Raw genomic sequence first — 20,126 nt, forward strand, 5'->3', positions numbered from 1 at the left:
TCAAGGGACAACTTGGTCCAAATAAACTTGTGCAAGAGATAGGGATTCTCTGGCTCTCATTCCTTAAAATCAAAGCACAAGTTTTTCATATAATTATGGTTACATATTATCACATTCATCTTCTATTTCTATAATTAATTAGATAAATATATTATTATTTCTAAATTAATTTAAATCATAGCATTATCAGTGGAAGTAATTAAATTAAAAAAAATAAGGGTAAAAGTATACTAATAATTTCCTTTTTAATGAAATCTTATTTTTTACATTTTTTTGTTAATTNTTCAATTAATATTTAAAAACCATTTCTAAAATTAAAAATATAAAAAAATTTGAAATTTATTAATATTTAAAAATAAACATTATTAAAAAAGGCGGGCTTGGGCCGGGCCTGCGGTTATAAAAAACCCGTTGGGCCGGGCTTGGGCTTTGCCTATCATACCCGTAGCGGGCACGGGCCGGGCTTGGGCCTGTGTCATGAGGTCGGGCTTGGGCCTGGGCCAAGGGGTACCCGATCCCGGCCCGGCCCATTGCCATCACTAATGAGAACTCAAGGGACAACTTGGCCCAAATAAACTTGTGCAAGAGATAGGGATTCTCTGGCTCTCATTCCTTAAAATCAAAGCACAAAGTTTTTCGCATAATTATGGGTACATATTATCACATTCATCTTCTATTTCCATAATTAATTAGATAAATATATTATTATTTCTAAATTAATTTAAATCATAGCATTATCGGTGGAAATAATTAAATTAAAAAAAATAAGGGTAAAAGTATACTAATAATTTCTTTTTTAATGAAATCTTATTTTTTTACTTTTTTTTGTTAACTGAGGTGTCCGAGTCAGTTTACGTGCACCTCAACTAATCTTCAAGGGAAACTATCTCACAACAATCAACCGCTACGGCCTCAGAGGTAAATCATGGGCAAAAATAAATCAGGGCAATTTTTTTAATGAAATCTTATTATTTATTTTGTTATTTCTCATTCATGATTATTTTATTGTTTCTCAACCAGAATAGAATTAGGTTAAAAAGATTAAGAAAATGACAATTTTGAAATAAATTAAAATTTTTAATATAATATTTTTAATCAATATTGGAGCTTACAAAGAGATTGCATGGAGCTTGAATAACACCACTCCGTCCTAATTCCAATTCACATCAAAAATAAACTTTATATTTGGGATTTAGTCAAATTTATTGGTAAAAAAAAAAAAAATATTAAACTAGAATAGTTAATAAAAATTGAGTTTTGCTTTTGTAGTTCGTGTTTCATATGGGCTAATTATTTGAATAAAACTAAGATGATAATATTTGAATGATTAAAAACTCATTAATTTAACAACTCCAATATAATACCACTAAATTAATTCTATATACATATTTACATTAATACTTATTTATAATCCTTAAAGATTATTGTAGTTTGTACTTTGTATATCCATCCTCATTGTTAAAAACTTGTATCTTTCATTTTATCAATCTTAATGAAAGGAATTTTTTTGTTTCTCATTATTTTTTATTAAAAAAAGATTTCAGAATCCTAATTTAAAATGAATTTTTATCTTATCATTCTTTATCAAAAAATAAATTAATATATAGGTCTCTACCCCTATCGCTAGTATCATTTGCAACATTTTTTTTCTTGATATTAAAACAAAAAAAAAAATTAGCTCTCCCCGAGTTAAATTTTTGGTTTCACCCCTGTTGAAACCCTAAACCCTTTTACATGTTTGGGATTCATTTTTTTTTTTTTTTTTTTTAAGATTTAAAATATTCAGAAATGGTGGAAGGTAGTTTCAACTCAATCAATGGAAAAACAATAATAATGAAAAGGTACCCATTCATTGGTAGCCCAATGGTAAGGGCGAATTAAGAAGTTTGTGCATATCTTTAACCTACAGTATCAGGTTTGATTCTTCACTATATACAAAAATAGTACATTTACTTATGATCTACTTAGGGCGTTAAGGCAGTGAGGATTAGTCGAAGTATAATAAATTGATTCAGACACCCAGTTAACAAAAACAAAAAAAATCATAAAAAGGTAAGTTTAGTTTTTATTTTTATTTTCTAATTATCTTTTCTTTAATCTTTTGGCATCTACATTCTTGGTTTAAAAAAAAAAAAAAATCATGAAAACAGGAAGTATGCTAATACGAACAAGGCTCCCATCATCCTCTTCTCGCAACAAACGATTTTTTGCTTAACAACTTTGAAACGTTGTTCTTGTTTCTACTGTTTAATGGTGTTGAATGAGAAATTATAGTTATTTTGAATATTTGTATATCAACAAACAAATATGTTACACTCTTTATAATTAAAGTCAATCAATTTGTTTTTACCAAAGTCTTTAGCCGCGTGGGAAACTTTCTAAGGAATCAATTTTCTATTCAATATAGAAACATGATTAATCAAACTTCGTAAGCGTGTTCACCCAAACTTGCTTCACACTTTTCAGTCAAAACTAATTTTCTTCTACAAATTAATTGTTAGAAAAGTCAGGATTTCAAGTAAGGGAGGACGAAATTAAAAAATATAATATTCTTTAAAATATTTTCCTAATGATAAATGTATTGATAATTTTAATTTGTTGTTGTTCAATACAATTATAATTAAAACAAATCATACTAACATAAAAATAAATAAATAAAACTCATAAAAAAATCCTCTTCTTGCAACAAACTCATAAACTTTAATATATATATATAGACACACACACTCATACATTTGTTATCAAATCTTAGAAACTAAAATGAATTCTTTCATCAGTGCATATCTGATATTCTAAATTTTTTGAATCAGTGGTAGTTTATATAGATTCCTTGCTTGCTTCTTAGAAATTTCTGTTTAGTTCTCAAAGTGTTTCCAAGTCCACTCGAGACCAAGACTATTGGGTTGGAATACTGGAGTTGTCATAATTCATAAGCATATATAAACCAAAGAAACATTATAAACTAACAGAGGTTGCACATGAGACCAGGACTGTCATAATTCATAAACACATATAAACCAAAGAAATATTATAAACAGAGGTTGCACATGGAGATTAAGAAGAAGACCCGAATCTTCTGCAGGCTCTACCTTTTCATCTTTTTCAGCTTCAATGCTCCAATAATATTGCTTGCTCAACTCTATAAATCTCACTTGGAGATTGATGTTGGATTGATCGTTGATATGGGTTCATGGGAGGGGAGGATGATGCAAAGCTCTATTTCCATGTCAATTTCAGATTTTTACAGTGTAAATGGTTACTACAAAACAAGAATTGTTCTTCGCACAAGGGATTCCAAAGGACAACATCTACTTGCTATATCTTCCGGTGAGGCTTTATAGTTGATTTTCAACGATCATATCATGTTTTAACAACTGACTCCAGCTGCTTCACTGTGTTATTATTTTATGTATACTTTTCTTTTTTCGTTCATGATTTTCGGTGAGATTTCTCATCACCAACTGTTGTGTATACAATTAACGAATAATATTTTAAATTGAAAACTAATAATTAATAATGTATATTACACGTGTTTATAATTAATGTGTTTATATTGAAGAAGAGGAAAAAAAAAAAAAGTAGTACTACACATGCAACATTTTTCATATAATATGATGTGATAAAAGATGATTTAGTGAACATTTATTTTTAATTTAAAATCAATCAATCATCTTTTACCACATCATATTGTATGAGAAATATTGTATAAAAAAATTGTATGTATAGTATTATGCAATAAAAAATAATATTTTAAATTGGAAATTAATAATTAATAATGTATATTACACGTGTTTATAATTAATAATTTGTTTTACAGTAGAACTTGTCTATAGTAATACTTTATATAAGAACAATAATACTTTGGGTACTAACGGATTTTACTAACCAGTGCACTAACTTAAAGCATAGTACGGGTACCATACGTATAGTACGGGTACCATACGTATAGTACGGGTACCATATGTAATTTTAACAAAAGTTAGTATACTAGTTAGTAAAATCCGTTAGTACGCATAACATTACCCATATAAGAATAACCTTCATATAGTAATACTTTATATAAAAATAATTAATAATGTATATTACACGTGTTTATAATTAATAAACTGTTTATCTCTTTTATCAATGACTGCATCTTGGATTTGACATACTCTATTAATTAATTATCAGTGGTGTGCATACTTTACCTTTATATCATTTGCACTAAAAATAACTAAGTCAAAATAATAATTTAATTTTATAACTACACCTCTATTAAATTATAATTTTTTCGTAGTAATAAAATTAGTTTAATTCTATCACTATGACTATAAAGATGTTTTTACTGTATAAAGGATTTTAAAGAGTATATTAGAGTAGTTATTAAAATTGAAAATTGGTTATGTAAGTGTCTATTAGTAAAATACCTTAAATTGAATATAAATCATAAAATGATTTTATATAAATAAGTATTTAATTAAAATAGTTTTTTTTTTTAATTTAAAATTATACTTAATTTCTACCTTAGAATCCTAAGTGATTAAATGTCTTGCACCATGCAGCTTTTGATCTTTTGGAAAATTTCAACTTGAAGGCGGTCATATTCCTTACAGTGTATATGGTTACTACAAAACAAGAATTGTTCTTCGCACAAGTGATTCCAAAGGACACATCTACTTGCTATATCTTCCGGTGAGCTTTATAGTTGATTTTCAACGATCATATCATGTTTTAACAACTGACTCCAGCTGCTTCACTGTGTATTATTTTATGTAGACTTTTCTTTTCTTCATATTTGCGGTGAGATTTCTCATCACCAACTGTTGTGTATATAATTCATCTCGATATTTAAAAAATATATGCTATGGTACTTGAATTTGTTGAGATTGCATGTGTTATATTATAGTATAATGTATTTATAGAATTACGATGAGAGAAAAACATTCAAGAGAATGCAAATTTAAACTTTTAAGATGACTCTGCATATTCCAATATTACATAGACAAATATACTAATTTTTAAAACTGTCTATCTTTATCGGTGATTGCACCTGGATTGACATACTTCAAATTAATTATGAGTAAACGACATGTTGGCACCCAAGCTTTAGTGAAATCCCAGTTGGTACCTCTGGTTTCATAAATTAAACTCCCACCCTTAAATGGACGCCGTTTCATTTTTTACCGTTAAAGGCTAAATGGTCCTTTCCTTCACTGTGGCGCTTCTCCCTCTCCTCTCTCTCTCCCCTCTCTCCTCTCTTCTCTACACTCTTCTTCACCAAGGCACACACAGACTGCCCCTGTCATGCGGAGGAAAAAACTGACAATTTGTAGAGGAAAACGTCACAAAGTACAGCTATCATGCAACCCTTGGAGTAGATCGTGGACAACAAATGGTGAGTGGGGATGGCTGGTGGAGGGGTGTGCTTTGCTGAGTGAGGACAAGGGTTCGTATGATGGTGGTATGGGAGATGATGATGAGAAGAAGGTGTAAGGGTAGTTTGGTAAAAGGCCATTTGCCCCTGTGTGAGAACCCGTTCATCACAACAATGTCCATTTAAGAGTGGGAATATAAAATTTACGAAATCAGGGACACCAACCTGGGATTTCACTAAACCTTGGGTGGGAACATGTCGTTTACTCTTTAATATTAATGTAGTATATACTTTACTTTAGCCACTTGCACTAAGAATAACTAAGTCAAATAATAATTAATTTAACTACATCTCTATTAAATATAACTTTTTGCAGAATAAAATTAGTTTGATCTCACTACTGTGATATAAAGATGTTCTATATATAGGATTTTAAAAGGCATATTAGAGTAGTTTTTAAAAGAGTATATTAGAGTAGTTTTAAAATTGAAAATTGGGTGGTGTCTATTTGTAAAATACCTTAAATTGAATATAAATCATAAAATGATTTATATAAATAAGTATTTAATTAAATTATTATTTTTTAATTTAAAATATAATTTCTACCTTAGAATCCTAAGTGACTAAATGTCTTGCACATGCAGCTGTTGATCTTTTGGAAAATTTCAACTGAAGGCAATCATATCCATAGGTGCACAATCATCAATGGAAACGAAATTTTTGGGTGAGCTAGGAGAGTTTTTACCTGCATTTGGTTGAGTCCTTGCAAGATAAAAAAAATCCATATTGCATACAAAAGCTCGCTTGCCGTCTCATCAGCTTATAATCAAATCAATGAAGAGCTGAACAAACTCATGGCATTCGGACCAACAGTTTTTATTGTGCATATGTCACCATTTCGCATCTCGTTTATTCATGAGTGCAAGGAATTAGGAATGATGAAAAAAGGTTATGCTTGGACTGACTGTAAATAGTATGAATATGAACACTTGCACCCCAAGATCGTTTGAGGTTATGGACTCAATGCAAGGAGTGATCGGTTCAAATCCTATGTTCACCTTCAAAGGAGCTACACAATTTTACTCAAGATGGAGAAAAAAATTCTTTCTTGAAACAGATATGGAAGTAATGGAGTTAACCCATTTTGTATATTGGCATATGATGTTGGTTGGGTTCTAGCAAAAGCAATTGAAAGGGCAAGGCCTAAAGAAAACTCCTTGTAGAAATACTTCTGCGTGTAGTAATTCAAAGGTTTAAGTGGCGATTTTCAATTTGTTAATGGGAAACTAGTCCTAAATGCATTTGAGATAGAATATGATAGGGAAAGGGGAACGAAGAGTTGGGTTTTGGACTCCTGAAGGAAAAATTGCTGAGAATTATATTCATCCATTCATGGAAGAGAATTTATATTGAGTAATACTTCTGTGAGACTTGAAGATATTATATGGCCTGGAGGATCTGCTACAATTCCAAAAGGTTCATCACAAAATGAGCATCAGAAAGCTTAAAATTGCTGTTCCACGAAGTGTTGGATTCCCTGAATTGGTGAACGTAGATCGTAACCTCATTAATGTAACATCGCACAGGATTCTGCTAGATGTATCAAGGCTGCTATTGAAGAGGCAGAGTTGAGCTTGAGCTTGAAGTAGATTAGAGTTTATACCATTTCTGAATGCAACTGGGAGAATATTGGGACTCACAGTGAACTTATTGACGAGGTCTATCTTGAGGTAAGCTTGTCACAGGTTTTTATCATATATTATTATCCTTTTTTTCCAAAACACAAAACTTGTTTTCTTTTATATTCTTCTTACAATTTTTAAACCATAATGTTGCTTGATGTTTCATTAATTTTCTCACATTCTGTGCATCTTTTGGGGAAACAAAATAGAAATATGATGGTTCGTTGGAGATATAACAATGGCGGCAAACAGAAGTTTTATGTTGATTTTACAATACCTTATACTGATTTGGGAGTTGGAACTATCGCCCCAAAAAACAACAAAAACATTGGATTTTCTTGAAGCCGCTAACGGGCGATTTTGGTTATCAAGTGCTGGCCTTTTTATCTTGACCGGCATTGTCATTTGGCTAATTGAACGTCCTATTAACAATGAATTTCAAGGTCCAACATCTCACCAAATTGGAATGATTTTCTGGTTCTCCTTTTGAACCCTGTTTTTGCTCACAGTAAGCACTATCTCATTGCACAATTCTTGATAAAATTTCATTATTTAGGTTACTCACACAATACACATAATTTAATTGTTACAGAGGAGAAGCTGTTAAGTAATTTTTCAGATTGTGGTGATCGTGTGGGTGTTCGTCGTGCTTATATTGACTTCTAGTTATACTGCAACTTTGACTTCATGATTACAGTTCAACAGATTCAACTGAACTCAAAAGATAATTAATAGGATACCAAAGGTATTCCATGATCCAGGAGAATTTCAAGAATTCTAATCTTCTTCCATTCAGTTCTCCGAAGAGTATGCTAAAGCTTATCAAGAGGAAGTAAGAATGGCGGTGTCTCTTCATCATTGATGAGATACCATACATAAAATTTCCTTGCAAAGTATTCTGCAGACTATGCATGATTGGATCCACTTCTACCACAATGGCTTTGCTTTTGTGAGTATCATAAAACCTTTTTTTTTTCTTATGTATTTGAAATATATTTGTGTGTGTGTGTTTGACTACCACCGATTTTTCAGGCTTTTCGTAAAGGTTCTCCGTTGGTTCCTTACATGTCTAGGGCAATTGCCAAACTAAGAGAGAATGGAGCTTATGAAGATGGAGCAGAATGGTTTAAGAGACACTCAACCTTCGCATCTGAGGATGATGACCCTTCAAGCGTTGTGAAGCCTCTTACTCTTGATAGCTTTCGTGGTTTATCCTTATCAGTGGAGTCTCTTCAGCTTTAGCTCTAGCAGTGCTCTATAGTTTTAAGCTTTACAAAAACTGGCACTTTGTGGAGAACTTTGACCTCAGAGACATTATGTGGGGACGAATAAGTTTGTAATAGAGTACCTCTCTATAACAACTAGAAAATCGATGTAAAAAGAGTACCTCAGAGAGGCCTTGTGAACTTTAGAGTAGAGGTGTAGGTGTAAATAATTTTTTTTTATTAAGAAGTATTTTTTTAGTCAAATAAATTGGTGGTATACAAACAATTATAAAAGCCATAAAAGCAAACAAAAACAAGTAATTTGAAGTTGTTATTTGAATCAAAAAGTACTAGTTGAGATAAAGGGTTTCAGAAGAGTTTCTTATAAATTCTAGGAAGTTCAACAGATTCAAAGGAGAATATATATATGATACCAAAGGAAATCCATCACCAAGCGAGTCATGTAACCTGAATTTGAAAAATTCTAATCTTTAACCATTTACTCCTCCCCAAGAGTAGCTGATGCTTTATCAAGACCGGCGCTCTTCTATCATTGATCATATACCATACATCAAAATCTTCCTTGAGAATTAATCGGCAGATTGGATCCACTTCTAACACAAATGGCTTTGCTTTTTTGAGATCATACAATTTTAACCGGAATTTGACAATCGCTCTTTCAGGTTTTTCGGAAAGGTTAACCATTGTTCTTACATGTCTAGAGCAATTGCCGGACTAAGAGAAAATGGAAAGCTTATGAAGATGGAGCGAATGGTTTAAGATTTAGCTCTAGGCTTGCTTTATAGTTTTCAGCTTTACAAAAACTGGCGTTTTGTGTGACCTTTATAGAAATTTTTTGTGGCCGAATTCAGTTTGAATAACTAGAAAAACGATGTAATATTACAACTTGACACTTACGTTTAGTTGTTTGATTATTTCTGATTTTGTGAGTGTTCAGGTTCCTTCTTTCAATTTATCCTAAGAATTCAACCATCCATAATGCCCAATGACACCAGATATTCCACCAAAAAAGAACCCTCCAGTGAACTTGGCCCACCATCAGCAGTTTGCAACTGGTCAGGCTCCTTCTTCCTTCCTGTCAAGGTCAGACCTGGGGCAATTGAGGGCTTCCTTCGTTAAAAGAAGAAATTCCATACATTGTCAGCAAATGCTCAGGATCACAACTAGTCCACCTGCTGCCAAAGACCCTGTGCTCCTGCATATTCTGTGTTTCTCCATGGGCCTGCCTTAACAAATGGGCCTACAAGAAGGAACCCATGGGCCAACCCCACCTCTATTCCGTAAGCTGGGAGGTTGGAGAGGTACCATGCAATCAAGGACTTGATGTGACTGGAGTCTAGGACTTCCATGAAAGGGTCACCATAATTGGCTGAATAACTTGGAAGTTGGCTGCACGAAAAGAGAAATCAAAATGAAGGTCTTACTGAATTCAAGTATACAATTAATGAAATTCCTGAATCCTAATGAAACATCAATGGTTTGGTTACCTTAAGCCTGGACAGATTTGACAGTGAAACGAGGGGCTCTCTTGGAGGGCGCAAGTGTAAATGGAGCTCCAGAATACCCTTTGGTTGTGACTAGTCCTCTTGTGACTGAAGATGGAAGCTACTCTTGTTGGCTAGCCATTGGAGAGGCAACAGCAGACCATCTAAGGCACAAAATCATATATAGAGAGAGCATGTTTCAATCGGTAAACCCTGCAAATAATCAAATCTTAATCAAAAAGCACTATGAAACTACTTATTAGGTAATAGTCTACAGAAGATTTCAATTAATTTCAAATATACTACCTGAAAACATCAGCTGAGGCCTAAGAAGCAGCCCCCATAGTAGTCCGAAACAGGATCTTTTGCCTTCTCACCAGAACAGAAACAGGATGTGCTTCATCTAAGAAAAAAGATTCTTAAATTCGTATTGGGAGCAACATTATTAAACAACCAAGAAACATTCAATGTTTATCAATAGGCATGCTTGATGCTTCTTTTCAGTAAACCTCGACGAAGCTATGAGGAAATTTATTATAACTTATTCAGGGACAATGAGCCTTTAGCCCTTAAAAAAGTAAATAAAAATTACTACAAGAAAGTTTCCTAGTACACTTACCATTTTCCTTGCTTAAACGATTCACAGAAGGTGATGACATCTGAATATTTGCCTGAACAAAACAACCACATCTCCTTCGATAATATTCTTAATAATTAAACAGTAAAAAATGAAATAACTAATTTGATGGGTATGTACCTCCACGAAAGGAAAGCCATCACCAACAGAAACGGAGCATCTATGAGATAATCCTGACAATTTCAACATATTAAAACAATTAAATGAGTTAAATTATTCAAGTTATGAAAAAGATGAAAATTAATGATCAAACTCAGAAGGGAGCTGTACATCTTCATTGGATTTGCAAATGATTTTGGACATTTTCTGGGGGCCTTGTGAAATTTAGTGGAGGTGTCCAGGAAGAAACGAAAATGGAGAAGCAGTAGGAGATTGAGGGAGGAGTTGAAAATGAAAATGAGAGTGAAGAGATGAAGTATAGGTTGAATAGCCGTGGAGGAATGAGAATGTTTGGCGTGCAATAAAAACATTCAAAGAGACCGTAACCGTTGGCTTAATATGAGAACTAGAGATGGCAATGAGCCCGATATTTTTTGGGTACCCGGCCCGACCCGAAAGGGGCGGGCTTGACCGCAGGTTGGCGGGCTTGGCTTGGGCCTGGGCTTAATTTAAGGCCCGACCTCGGGTACGGGCGGCATGGGTATATCTTAGGCCCGGCGAAAATTTTATTAATTTTACTAATTTACCCTTATACTATATTTAATTACAATATTATCCTATATAATTATCCATTTTTCCCAAACCCTAACCTCAATTTTCATCCCATATTAAAGGTTTAACATGTTAAAATTGCCTTTAAATGAGTTAGATGGGTTTGGTTCAACTTATTAAAGTGGATTTCACCATAACATTATGCACAGCTGAAAAGTTAGTATAATCAACTATTATGGAGTTTTAATTGCTCACTTATTGCTTAAATTATTTGCGGAAATAGTTTCAATAATATTTAAAAACCATTTCTAAAATTAAAAATATAAAAAAATTTGAAATTTATTAATATTTAAAATAAACATTATTAAAAAAGGCGGGCTTGGCCGGGCCTGCGGTTATAAAAACCCGTTGGGCGGGCGGGCTTTGCCTATCATACCCGTAGCGGGCACGGGCGGGCTTGGGCCTGGTCATGAGGTCGGCTTTGGCCTGGGCCAAGGGTACCCGATCCCGGCCCGGCCCATTGCCATCATAATGAGAACTCAAGGGAAACTGGCCCAAATAAACTTGTGCAAGAGATAGGGATTCTCTGGCTCTCATTCCTTAAAATCAAAGCACAAGTTTTTCGCATAATTATGGGACATATTATCACATTCATCTTCTATTTCCATAATTAATTAGATAAATATATTATTTTTCTAAATTAATTTAAATCATAGCATTATCGGTGGAAATAATTAAATTAAAAAAATAAGGGTAAAAGTATACTAATAATTTCTTTTTAATGAAATCTTATTTTTTTACTTTTTTTTGTTAACTGAGGTGTCCGAGTCAGTTTACGTGCACCTCAACTAATCTTCAAGGGAAACTATCTCACAACAATCAACCGCTACGGCCTCAGAGGTAAATCATGGGCAAAATAAATCAGGGCAATTTTTTAATGAAATTATATTTATTTTGTTATTTCTATTCATGATTATTTTATTGTTTCTCAACCAGAATAGAATAGGTTAAAAAGATTAGAAAAATGACAATTTTGAAATAAATTAAAATTTTTAATATAATATTTTTAATCAATATTGGAGCTTACAAAGAGATTGCATGGAGCTTGAATAACACCACTCCGTCCTAATCCAATTCACATCAAAAATAAATTATATTTGGGATTTAGTCAAATTTATTGGTAAAAAAAAAAAAATATTAAACTAGAATAGTTAATAAAAATTGAGTTTTGCTTTTGTAGTTGTGTTTCATATGGGCTAATTATTTGAAAAACTAAGATGAAATATTGAATGATTAAAAACTCATTAATTAACAACTCCAATATAAACCACTAAATTAATTCTATATACATATTTACATTATACTTATTTATAATCCTTAAAGATTATTGTAGTTTGTACTTTGTATATCCATCCTCATTGTTAAAAACTTGTATCTTTCATTTTATCAATCTTAATGAAAGGAATTTTTTTTGTTCTCATATTTTTATTAAAAAAGATTTCAGAATCCTAATTTAAAATGAATTTTTATCTTATCATTCTTTATAAAAATAAATTAATATATAGGTCTCTACCCCTATCGCTAGTATCATTTGCAACATTTTTTTTTCTTGATATTAACAAAAAAAAAAAATAGCTCTCCCCGAGTTAAATTTTTGGTTTCACCCCTGTTGAAACCCTAAACCCTTTTACATGTTTGGGATTCATTTTTTTTTTTTTTTTTTTAAGATTTAAATATTCAGAAATGGTGGAAGGTAGTTTCAACTCAATCAATGGAAAAACAATAATAATGAAAAGGTACCCATTCATTGGTAGCCCAATGGTAAGGGCGAATTAAGAAGTTTGTGCATATCTTTAACCTACATATCAGGTTTGATTCTTCACTATATACAAAAATAGTACATTTACTATGATCTACTTAGGGCGTTAAGGCATGTGAGGATTACGACGTATAATAAATTGATTCAGACACCCAGTTAACAAAAACAAAAAAAATCATAAAAAGGTAATTTAGTTTTTATTTTTTATTTTCTATTATTCTGTCTTAAGCAAAAAAAAAAATTCAGCTCTCCCTGAACCCGAATTAAATTTTCGGTTTCACCCCTGTTGAAACCCTAAACCCTTTTAAATGTTTGGGATTCTTTTTTTTTTTTTTAGATTTAAAATATTTAGAAATGGTGGAACATAGTTTCAACTCAATCAATGGAAAAACAATAACCATGAAAAGGTACTCCCCCATTGGTAGTCTAGTGGTAAGAGCGAATCAAGAGAGTTGTGCATGTCTTCAACTCATAGTGTCAGGTTTGATTCTCCACTATGCACAAAGATAGTCCTTTTGTCCATGATCTATCTAGGGAGCCAAGACGGTGAAGATTAATTGAGGTACGCCTAAACTGATCCGAACACTTCAATTAACAAAAACAAAAAAAATCATGAAAAGGTAAGTTTAATTTTTCTTTTTATCTTCAAATTCTCTTTGCTTTAATCTTTTGGCATCTACATTCTTGGTTTAAAAATAATAATAATAATAATGAAAACTGGAAGTATGCTAATACGAACAAGGCTCCCATCATCGATCCTCTTCTTGCAACAAACGACTTTTTGCTTGACAACTTTGAAACGTTGTTCCTCTATAGTAAAGGAGGCATTAAACGTGGTGGAGTGGTATTTGGATTAAAAAATATTCAAGTAGATGTTTGAGAGGAAATATGATGTTATTGAAAGAATTTAATCTCGGCTTAACTAAAAGATTTCTAAAGAAAATATTAGTGAGGGTAATTGTAAGTGTGAAGACTAAAACGATGTCATAATACATAAGGGTAATATGCTATCATTTCAAGTGTGTCTAAGATAAATCAAGGCCGTCAGTTGTTATGAGATCCAAAGGCTACAATTCACTCCAGACTTGGTCAACGGTATTTAAGCAGAGGAATTATCGGGTTTGTTCCTCTCTTGGCTTGATTCTGATTTAGAGAAAGGGAAAATTAGCTCTATTAGGGTTCTTGAGTTATTGATTGGTACCTTTTGTAACTAGAGTTTGAGTGATTAGGATTAGTCATTCTGTGAGGGGGTTTGTCTCTCAAGGGCTAGGGAATCTTGGATTTGCTTCTCTAGGGTATTAGTTACAAGTTAAGTTCGATTAAGGGTTGGTTCATAGATCAACTGATCTGGTGTCTGCAATCTGTAAACACTGATTCTTCATAATGCAACAAGTTTCTCCTGTTTTTAGAGCTCAACGTGGATGTAATCTTTCTAATTCTTTGAAAGGTGAACCACAGTAAAAGTGTGGTATTGATTTGTATGGTTGCTTGATTAGTTTGTTTGATTAGATCTTTGTGTGTGTTAACTACAACAGTAATCTTGGAATGAAATATGATATGTTTTTTAAATTATATTTTTAAAATGATTATAATTAATATTGGGGTTAAAAGAGATTGAGTGGCCACTGTAATGTTATCTAATGGTGTCGTTATTTTTATTGCCGACTAAGTCATTGAATATTTGTATATCAGCAAACAAATATAATAATGTTAAACTCTTTATAATTGATTAAAGTCAATCAATTTATTACACGCTGAGTATGCACCAACGACAAGTCGTCTCATTCCTACCACAGCTGCAAGTCGTTTGAGAAAAGGATAAATATTTTGTCTTATTTGTTTTACTTGTATTTTATTTTATTCTCAGAAAGTATTATTTTAATTAGCTGGCATCTACTTTTGGTATAGGATTCTGTTAGTTTGTTAGAGCAGAGTGTGTCTATGAGGACCTGCTTGTACCGTGCATTTTATGAATTCAATAGACTGTGGAAACTTTCCAGCCCCTTCGTGCATGATGCTCTCTGCAACTCAGCCTTTTTCCCTTTCTTCTATGCTTTGTTACACAATTTGTTTTTACCAAAGTCTTTAGCCGCGTGGGAAACTTTCTAAAGAATCAAATTCAAAAACATCAACTTTCTATTCAATGTGTAAACTTGATTGAGCGTGTTGACCCAAACTTGCTTCACACTTTTCAATGAAAACTAATTTTCTTCTAGAAATTATATATATACACACACACTCATACATTTATTATTAAATTTTAGAAATTAAAATGAATTCTTTCATCAGTTTACCATAAAAGTTTTTGCTTTCATGATAGAGTCTACGGTTTCATAGAAGTATCACCACAAACCAATAATATATCTGATGTTCTAAATGTTTTGAATTCGTGGAGGGTTTTATAGATTCCTTGCTTGCTTCTTAGAAATTTCTGTGTAGTTTTCAAAGTGTTTCTAAGTCTACCCGAGACCACGACTGTCATAATTCATAAACATATATAAACCAAAGAAATATTATAAACAGAGGTTGCACATGGAGATTAAGAAGAAGACCCGAATCTTCTGCAGGCTCTACCTTTTCATCTTTTTCAGCTTCAATGCTCCAATAATATTGCTTGCTCAACTCGATAAATCTCACGTGGAGATTGATGTTGGATTGATCGTTGATATGGGTTCATGGGAGGGGAGGATGATGCAAAGCTCCATTTCCATGGCAATTTCAGATTTTTACAGTGTAAATGGTTACTACAAAACAAGAATTGTTCTTCGCACAAGTGATTCCAAAGGACAACATCTACTTGCTATATCTTCCGGTGAGCTTTTATAGTTGATTTTCAACGATCATATCATGTTTTAACAACTTACTCCAGCTGCTTCACTGTGTTATTATTTTATGTATACTTTTCTTTTTTCGTTCATGATTTTCGGTGAGATTTCTCATCACCAACTGTTGTGTATATAAATTCATCTCGATATTTTAAAAAATATATGCTATGGTACTTGAATTTGTTGAAGATTGCATGCATTATGTTATAGTATAATGTATTTATAGAATTTACGGTGAGAGAAAAACATTCAAGAGAATGCAAAATTTTAAACTTTTAAGATGACTTTGCATATTCCAATATTACATAGATAAATATACTAATTTTTTAAAACTGTCTATCTCTTTTATCTGCACCTTGGATATGACATACTCCATTAATTAATTATGAGTAAACGACATGTTCGCACCCAAGGTTTAGCGAAATCCCAGTTGGTACCCTTGGTTTCATAAATTCCAAACTCCCACCCTTAAATGGATGCCGTTTCATTTTTTATCCATTAAAGGCTAAAATGGTCCTTTCCTTCACTGTGGCGCTCTCTCTCTCTCTCTCTCTCTTTGTTCCTCTCGTTTTCTCCCTCTCTCTACACTCTTTCTTCACCAAGGCCACACACAACTGCCCCTGTCATGCGGAGGGAAAAAACTGACGATTTATAGAGGGAAATGTCGCAAAGTACAACTATCATACAGCCCTTGGAGTAGACCGTGGATAGCAAATGGTGAGTGGGGACGGCCGGTGGAGGGGTGTGCTTTGTTGAGTAGAGGACAGGGGTTCATATGATGGTGGTAGGGGAGATGATGAAGAAGAAGGTGTAAGGGTAGTTGGTAAAAAAGCCATTTGCCCCTGTGTGAGAACCCATTCATCACTAACGATGTCAATTTAAGAGTGGGAATATGAAATTTACGAAATCAGGGATACCAACCTGGGATTTCACTAAACCTTGGGTGGGAACATGTCGTTTACTCTTTAATTATTAATGTAGTACATACTTTACTTTTATACCACTTGCGCTAAGAATAACTAAGTCAAAATAATAATTTAATTTTATAACTACATCTCTATTAAATTATAACTTTTTCGCAATAATAAAATTAGTTTAATCTCACCACTGTGATTATAGAGATGTTCTATTATATAAAGGATTTTAAAGGGTATATTAGAGTAGTTTTTAAAATTGAAAATTGGTTGTGTGTCTATTTGTAAAATACCTTAAATTGAATATAAATCATAAAATGATTTTATATAAATAAGTATTTAATTAAATTATTATTTTTTAATTTAAAATTATAATTTCTACCTTAGAATCCTAAGTGATTAAATGTCTTGCTCCATGCAGCTTTTGATCTTTTGGAAAATTTCAACTTGAAGGCAATCATATTCATAGGTGCACAATCATCAATGGAAACGAAATTTTTGGGTGAGCTAGGAGATAAAGCTAAAATCCCCATTATTTCATTTTCTACACCTTCAACTTCTCCTTTCTCAAACAAATTATACCCTTATCTAGTCCAAATCGCACAAGATGAAACCTCTCAAGTAGCGGCCATCGCTGCCATTGTTGAAGCATTCAAATGGAAAAATGTCATTACGATACACGAGGACAGTGATGAATGGAGAGTTTTTATCCTGCATTTGGTTGAGTCCTTGCAAGATAAAAACATCCATATTGCATACAAAAGCTCGCTTGCCGTCTCATCAGCTGATAATCAAATCAATGAAGAGCTGAACAAACTCATGGCATTCGGACCAACGGTTTTTATTGTGCATATGTCACCTATTCTCGCATCTCGTTTATTCATGAGTGCAAAGAAATTAGGAATGATGAAAAAAGGTTATGCTTGGATCCTGACTGTAAATAGTATGAATATGAATCACTTGCATTCCACAAGATCGTTTGAGGTTATGGACTCAATGCAAGGAGTGATCGGTCTCAAATCCTATGTTCCACCTTCAAAGGAGCTACACAATTTTACTTCAAGATGGAGAAAAAAATTTCTTCTTGAAACCGATATGGAAGTAATGGAGTTAACCCCATTTTGTATATTGGCATATGATGTTGCTTGGGGTCTGGCAAAAGCAGTTGAAAGGGCAAGGCCTAAAGAAATACTCCTTATAGAAATACTTCTGCGTAGTAATTTCAAAGGTTTAAGTGGCGATTTTCAATTTATTAATGGGAAACTAGATCTAAATGCATTTGAGATAGTGAATATGATAGGAAAAGGGGAACGAAGAGTTGGGTTTTGGACTCCTGAAGGAAAAATTGCTGGAGAATTATATTCATCCATTCATGGAAGAGAATTATCATTGAGTAATACTTCTGGTGGACTTGAAGATATTATATGGCCTGGAGGATCTGCTACAATTCCAAAAGGTTCAGTCACAAAAATGAGCATCAGAAAGCTTAGAATTGCTGTTCCACGAAGTGTTGGATTCCCTGAATTGGTGAACGTAGATCGTAGATCAGCAACAGGATTCTGCATAGATGTATTCAAGGCTGCTATTGAAAAGGCAGAGCTTGAGCTTGAGCTTGAAGTAGATTATGAGTTTATGCCATTTCTGAATGCAACTGGGAAGAATATTGGGACTTATAGTGAACTTATTGACGAGATCTATCTTAAGGTAAGCTTGTCACAGGTTTTATATATATATATAATCCTTTTTTATCCAAAAACACAAAACTTGTTTTCTTTTATATTTCTTCTTAACAAGTTTTAAACCAATAATGTTGCTTGATGTTACATTAATTTTCTCTACATTCTTTTGCATCTTTTGGGGAAAAAAAATAGAAATATGATGGTGCTGTTGGAGATATAACAATGACGGCAAACAGAAGTTTATATGTTGATTTTACAATACCTTATACTGATTTGGGAGTTGGAACTATCGCCCCAAAAAACAACAAAAACATGTGGATTTTCTTGAAGCCGCTAACGGGTGATCTTTGGTTATCAAGTGCTGGCCTTTTTATCTTGACCGGCATTGTCATTTGGCTAATTGAACGTCCTATTAACAATGAATTTCAAGGTCCAATATCTCACCAAATTGGAATGATTTTCTGGTTCTCCTTTTCAACCCTAGCTTTTGCTCATAGTAAGCACTTTCTCATTGCACAATTCTTGAAAAAAATTTCATTATTTAGGTTACTCACACAATACACATTAATTCAATTGTTACAGAGGAGAAGCTGTTAAGTAATTTTTCAAGATTTGTGGTGATCGTGTGGGTGTTCGTCGTGCTTATATTGACTTCTAGTTATACTGCAACTTTGACTTCAATGATTACAGTTCAACAGATTCAACTGAACTCAAAGGAGAATTATATAGGATACCAAACCGATAGTTCCATCACCCGGGGAGTCATTAGTAACCTAAATTTCAGGAATTCTAATCTTCGACCATTCTGTTCTCCTGAAGAGTATGCTAATGCTTTATCAAGAGGAAGTAAGAAGGGCGGTGTCTCTGCTATCATTGATGAGATACCATACATCAAAATCTTCCTTGCAAAGTATTCTGCAGATTATGCCATGATTGGATCCACTTCTACCACAAATGGCTTTGCTTTTGTGAGTATCATAAAACCTTTTTTTTTTTCTTATGTATTTGCAAATATGTGTGTGTGTGTGTGCGTGTGTTTGACTACTACCGATTTTTCAGGCTTTTCGTAAAGGTTCTTCGTTGGTTCCTTACATGTCTAGGGCAATTGCAAAACTAAGAGAAAATGGAAAGCTTATGAAGTTGGAGCACGAATGGTTTAAGAGACAATCAACCTTCGCATCTGAGGATGATGACCCTTCAAGCGTTGTGAAGCCTCTTACCCTTGATAGCTTTCGTGGTTTATTCCTCATCAGTGGAGTCTCTTCAGCTTTAGCTCTAGCGGTGCTCTATAGTTTTAAGCTTTACAAAAACTGGCACTTTGTGAAGAACTTTAACCTCAAAGACATTATGTGGGGACGAATTAAGTTTGTAAAAGAGTATCTCTCTATAAACAACTAGAAAATCGATGTAAAAGAGTACCTCAGAGGGGCCTTGTGAACTTTAGAGTAGAGGTGTAGGTGTAAATGAATCTTTTTTTATTTGAGAAGTATTTTTTACCATCATGGATAAGTAGGAAGTAAGAAGGGCCGCGTCTCTTCCATCATTGATGATATACCATACACCAAAATCTTTCTTGATAAGTATTATGTAGATTATGTGTTTGTTTTGCTGGAGAGTGCTAAGGAGGATAATATTGAGTAAAGAGAGAGACGGCTGCAGCAATGAGTGCTCTGTTTTGCATTCAAAAAACAGGGGTAATTAATACACAAAGTCAGTCCACTGTTTTCACCTAATGCAGTGGATATTTTACAAATTTGAATTTAAACTAAACACTTACAACTAATGCAATTATATGTCTTTCAAATATAAGTTTTAATCATATCTGAACTCAACTAAACATATCACAAATTACATCA

General features: G+C 33.1%; 1 protein-coding gene and 1 pseudogene across 1 annotated transcript; one reads left to right on the top strand and one right to left on the bottom strand.

The window, feature by feature from the left end:
* Positions 1-9,218: 9,218 nt before the first annotated feature.
* Positions 9,219-10,685, bottom strand: LOC116104842 (annotated as a pseudogene).
* Positions 10,686-15,317: 4,632 nt separating this feature from the next.
* Positions 15,318-19,752, top strand: LOC116104843 (glutamate receptor 1.2-like). Its single transcript, XM_031391268.1, has 5 exons — positions 15,318-15,664; positions 17,013-18,295; positions 18,463-18,766; positions 18,853-19,238; positions 19,330-19,752. Exons 1-5 carry the CDS (start codon positions 15,385-15,387, stop codon positions 19,666-19,668), a joined length of 2,592 nt encoding a protein of 863 aa, XP_031247128.1. The 5' UTR covers positions 15,318-15,384; the 3' UTR covers positions 19,669-19,752.
* The last annotated feature ends 374 nt before the right edge of the window (positions 19,753-20,126 follow it).

Source organism: Pistacia vera, unplaced genomic scaffold (genome assembly GCF_008641045.1).
Source record: "Pistacia vera cultivar Batoury unplaced genomic scaffold, PisVer_v2 Contig487, whole genome shotgun sequence".
In the NCBI taxonomy this organism is placed as follows: Eukaryota; Viridiplantae; Streptophyta; class Magnoliopsida; order Sapindales; family Anacardiaceae; genus Pistacia; species Pistacia vera.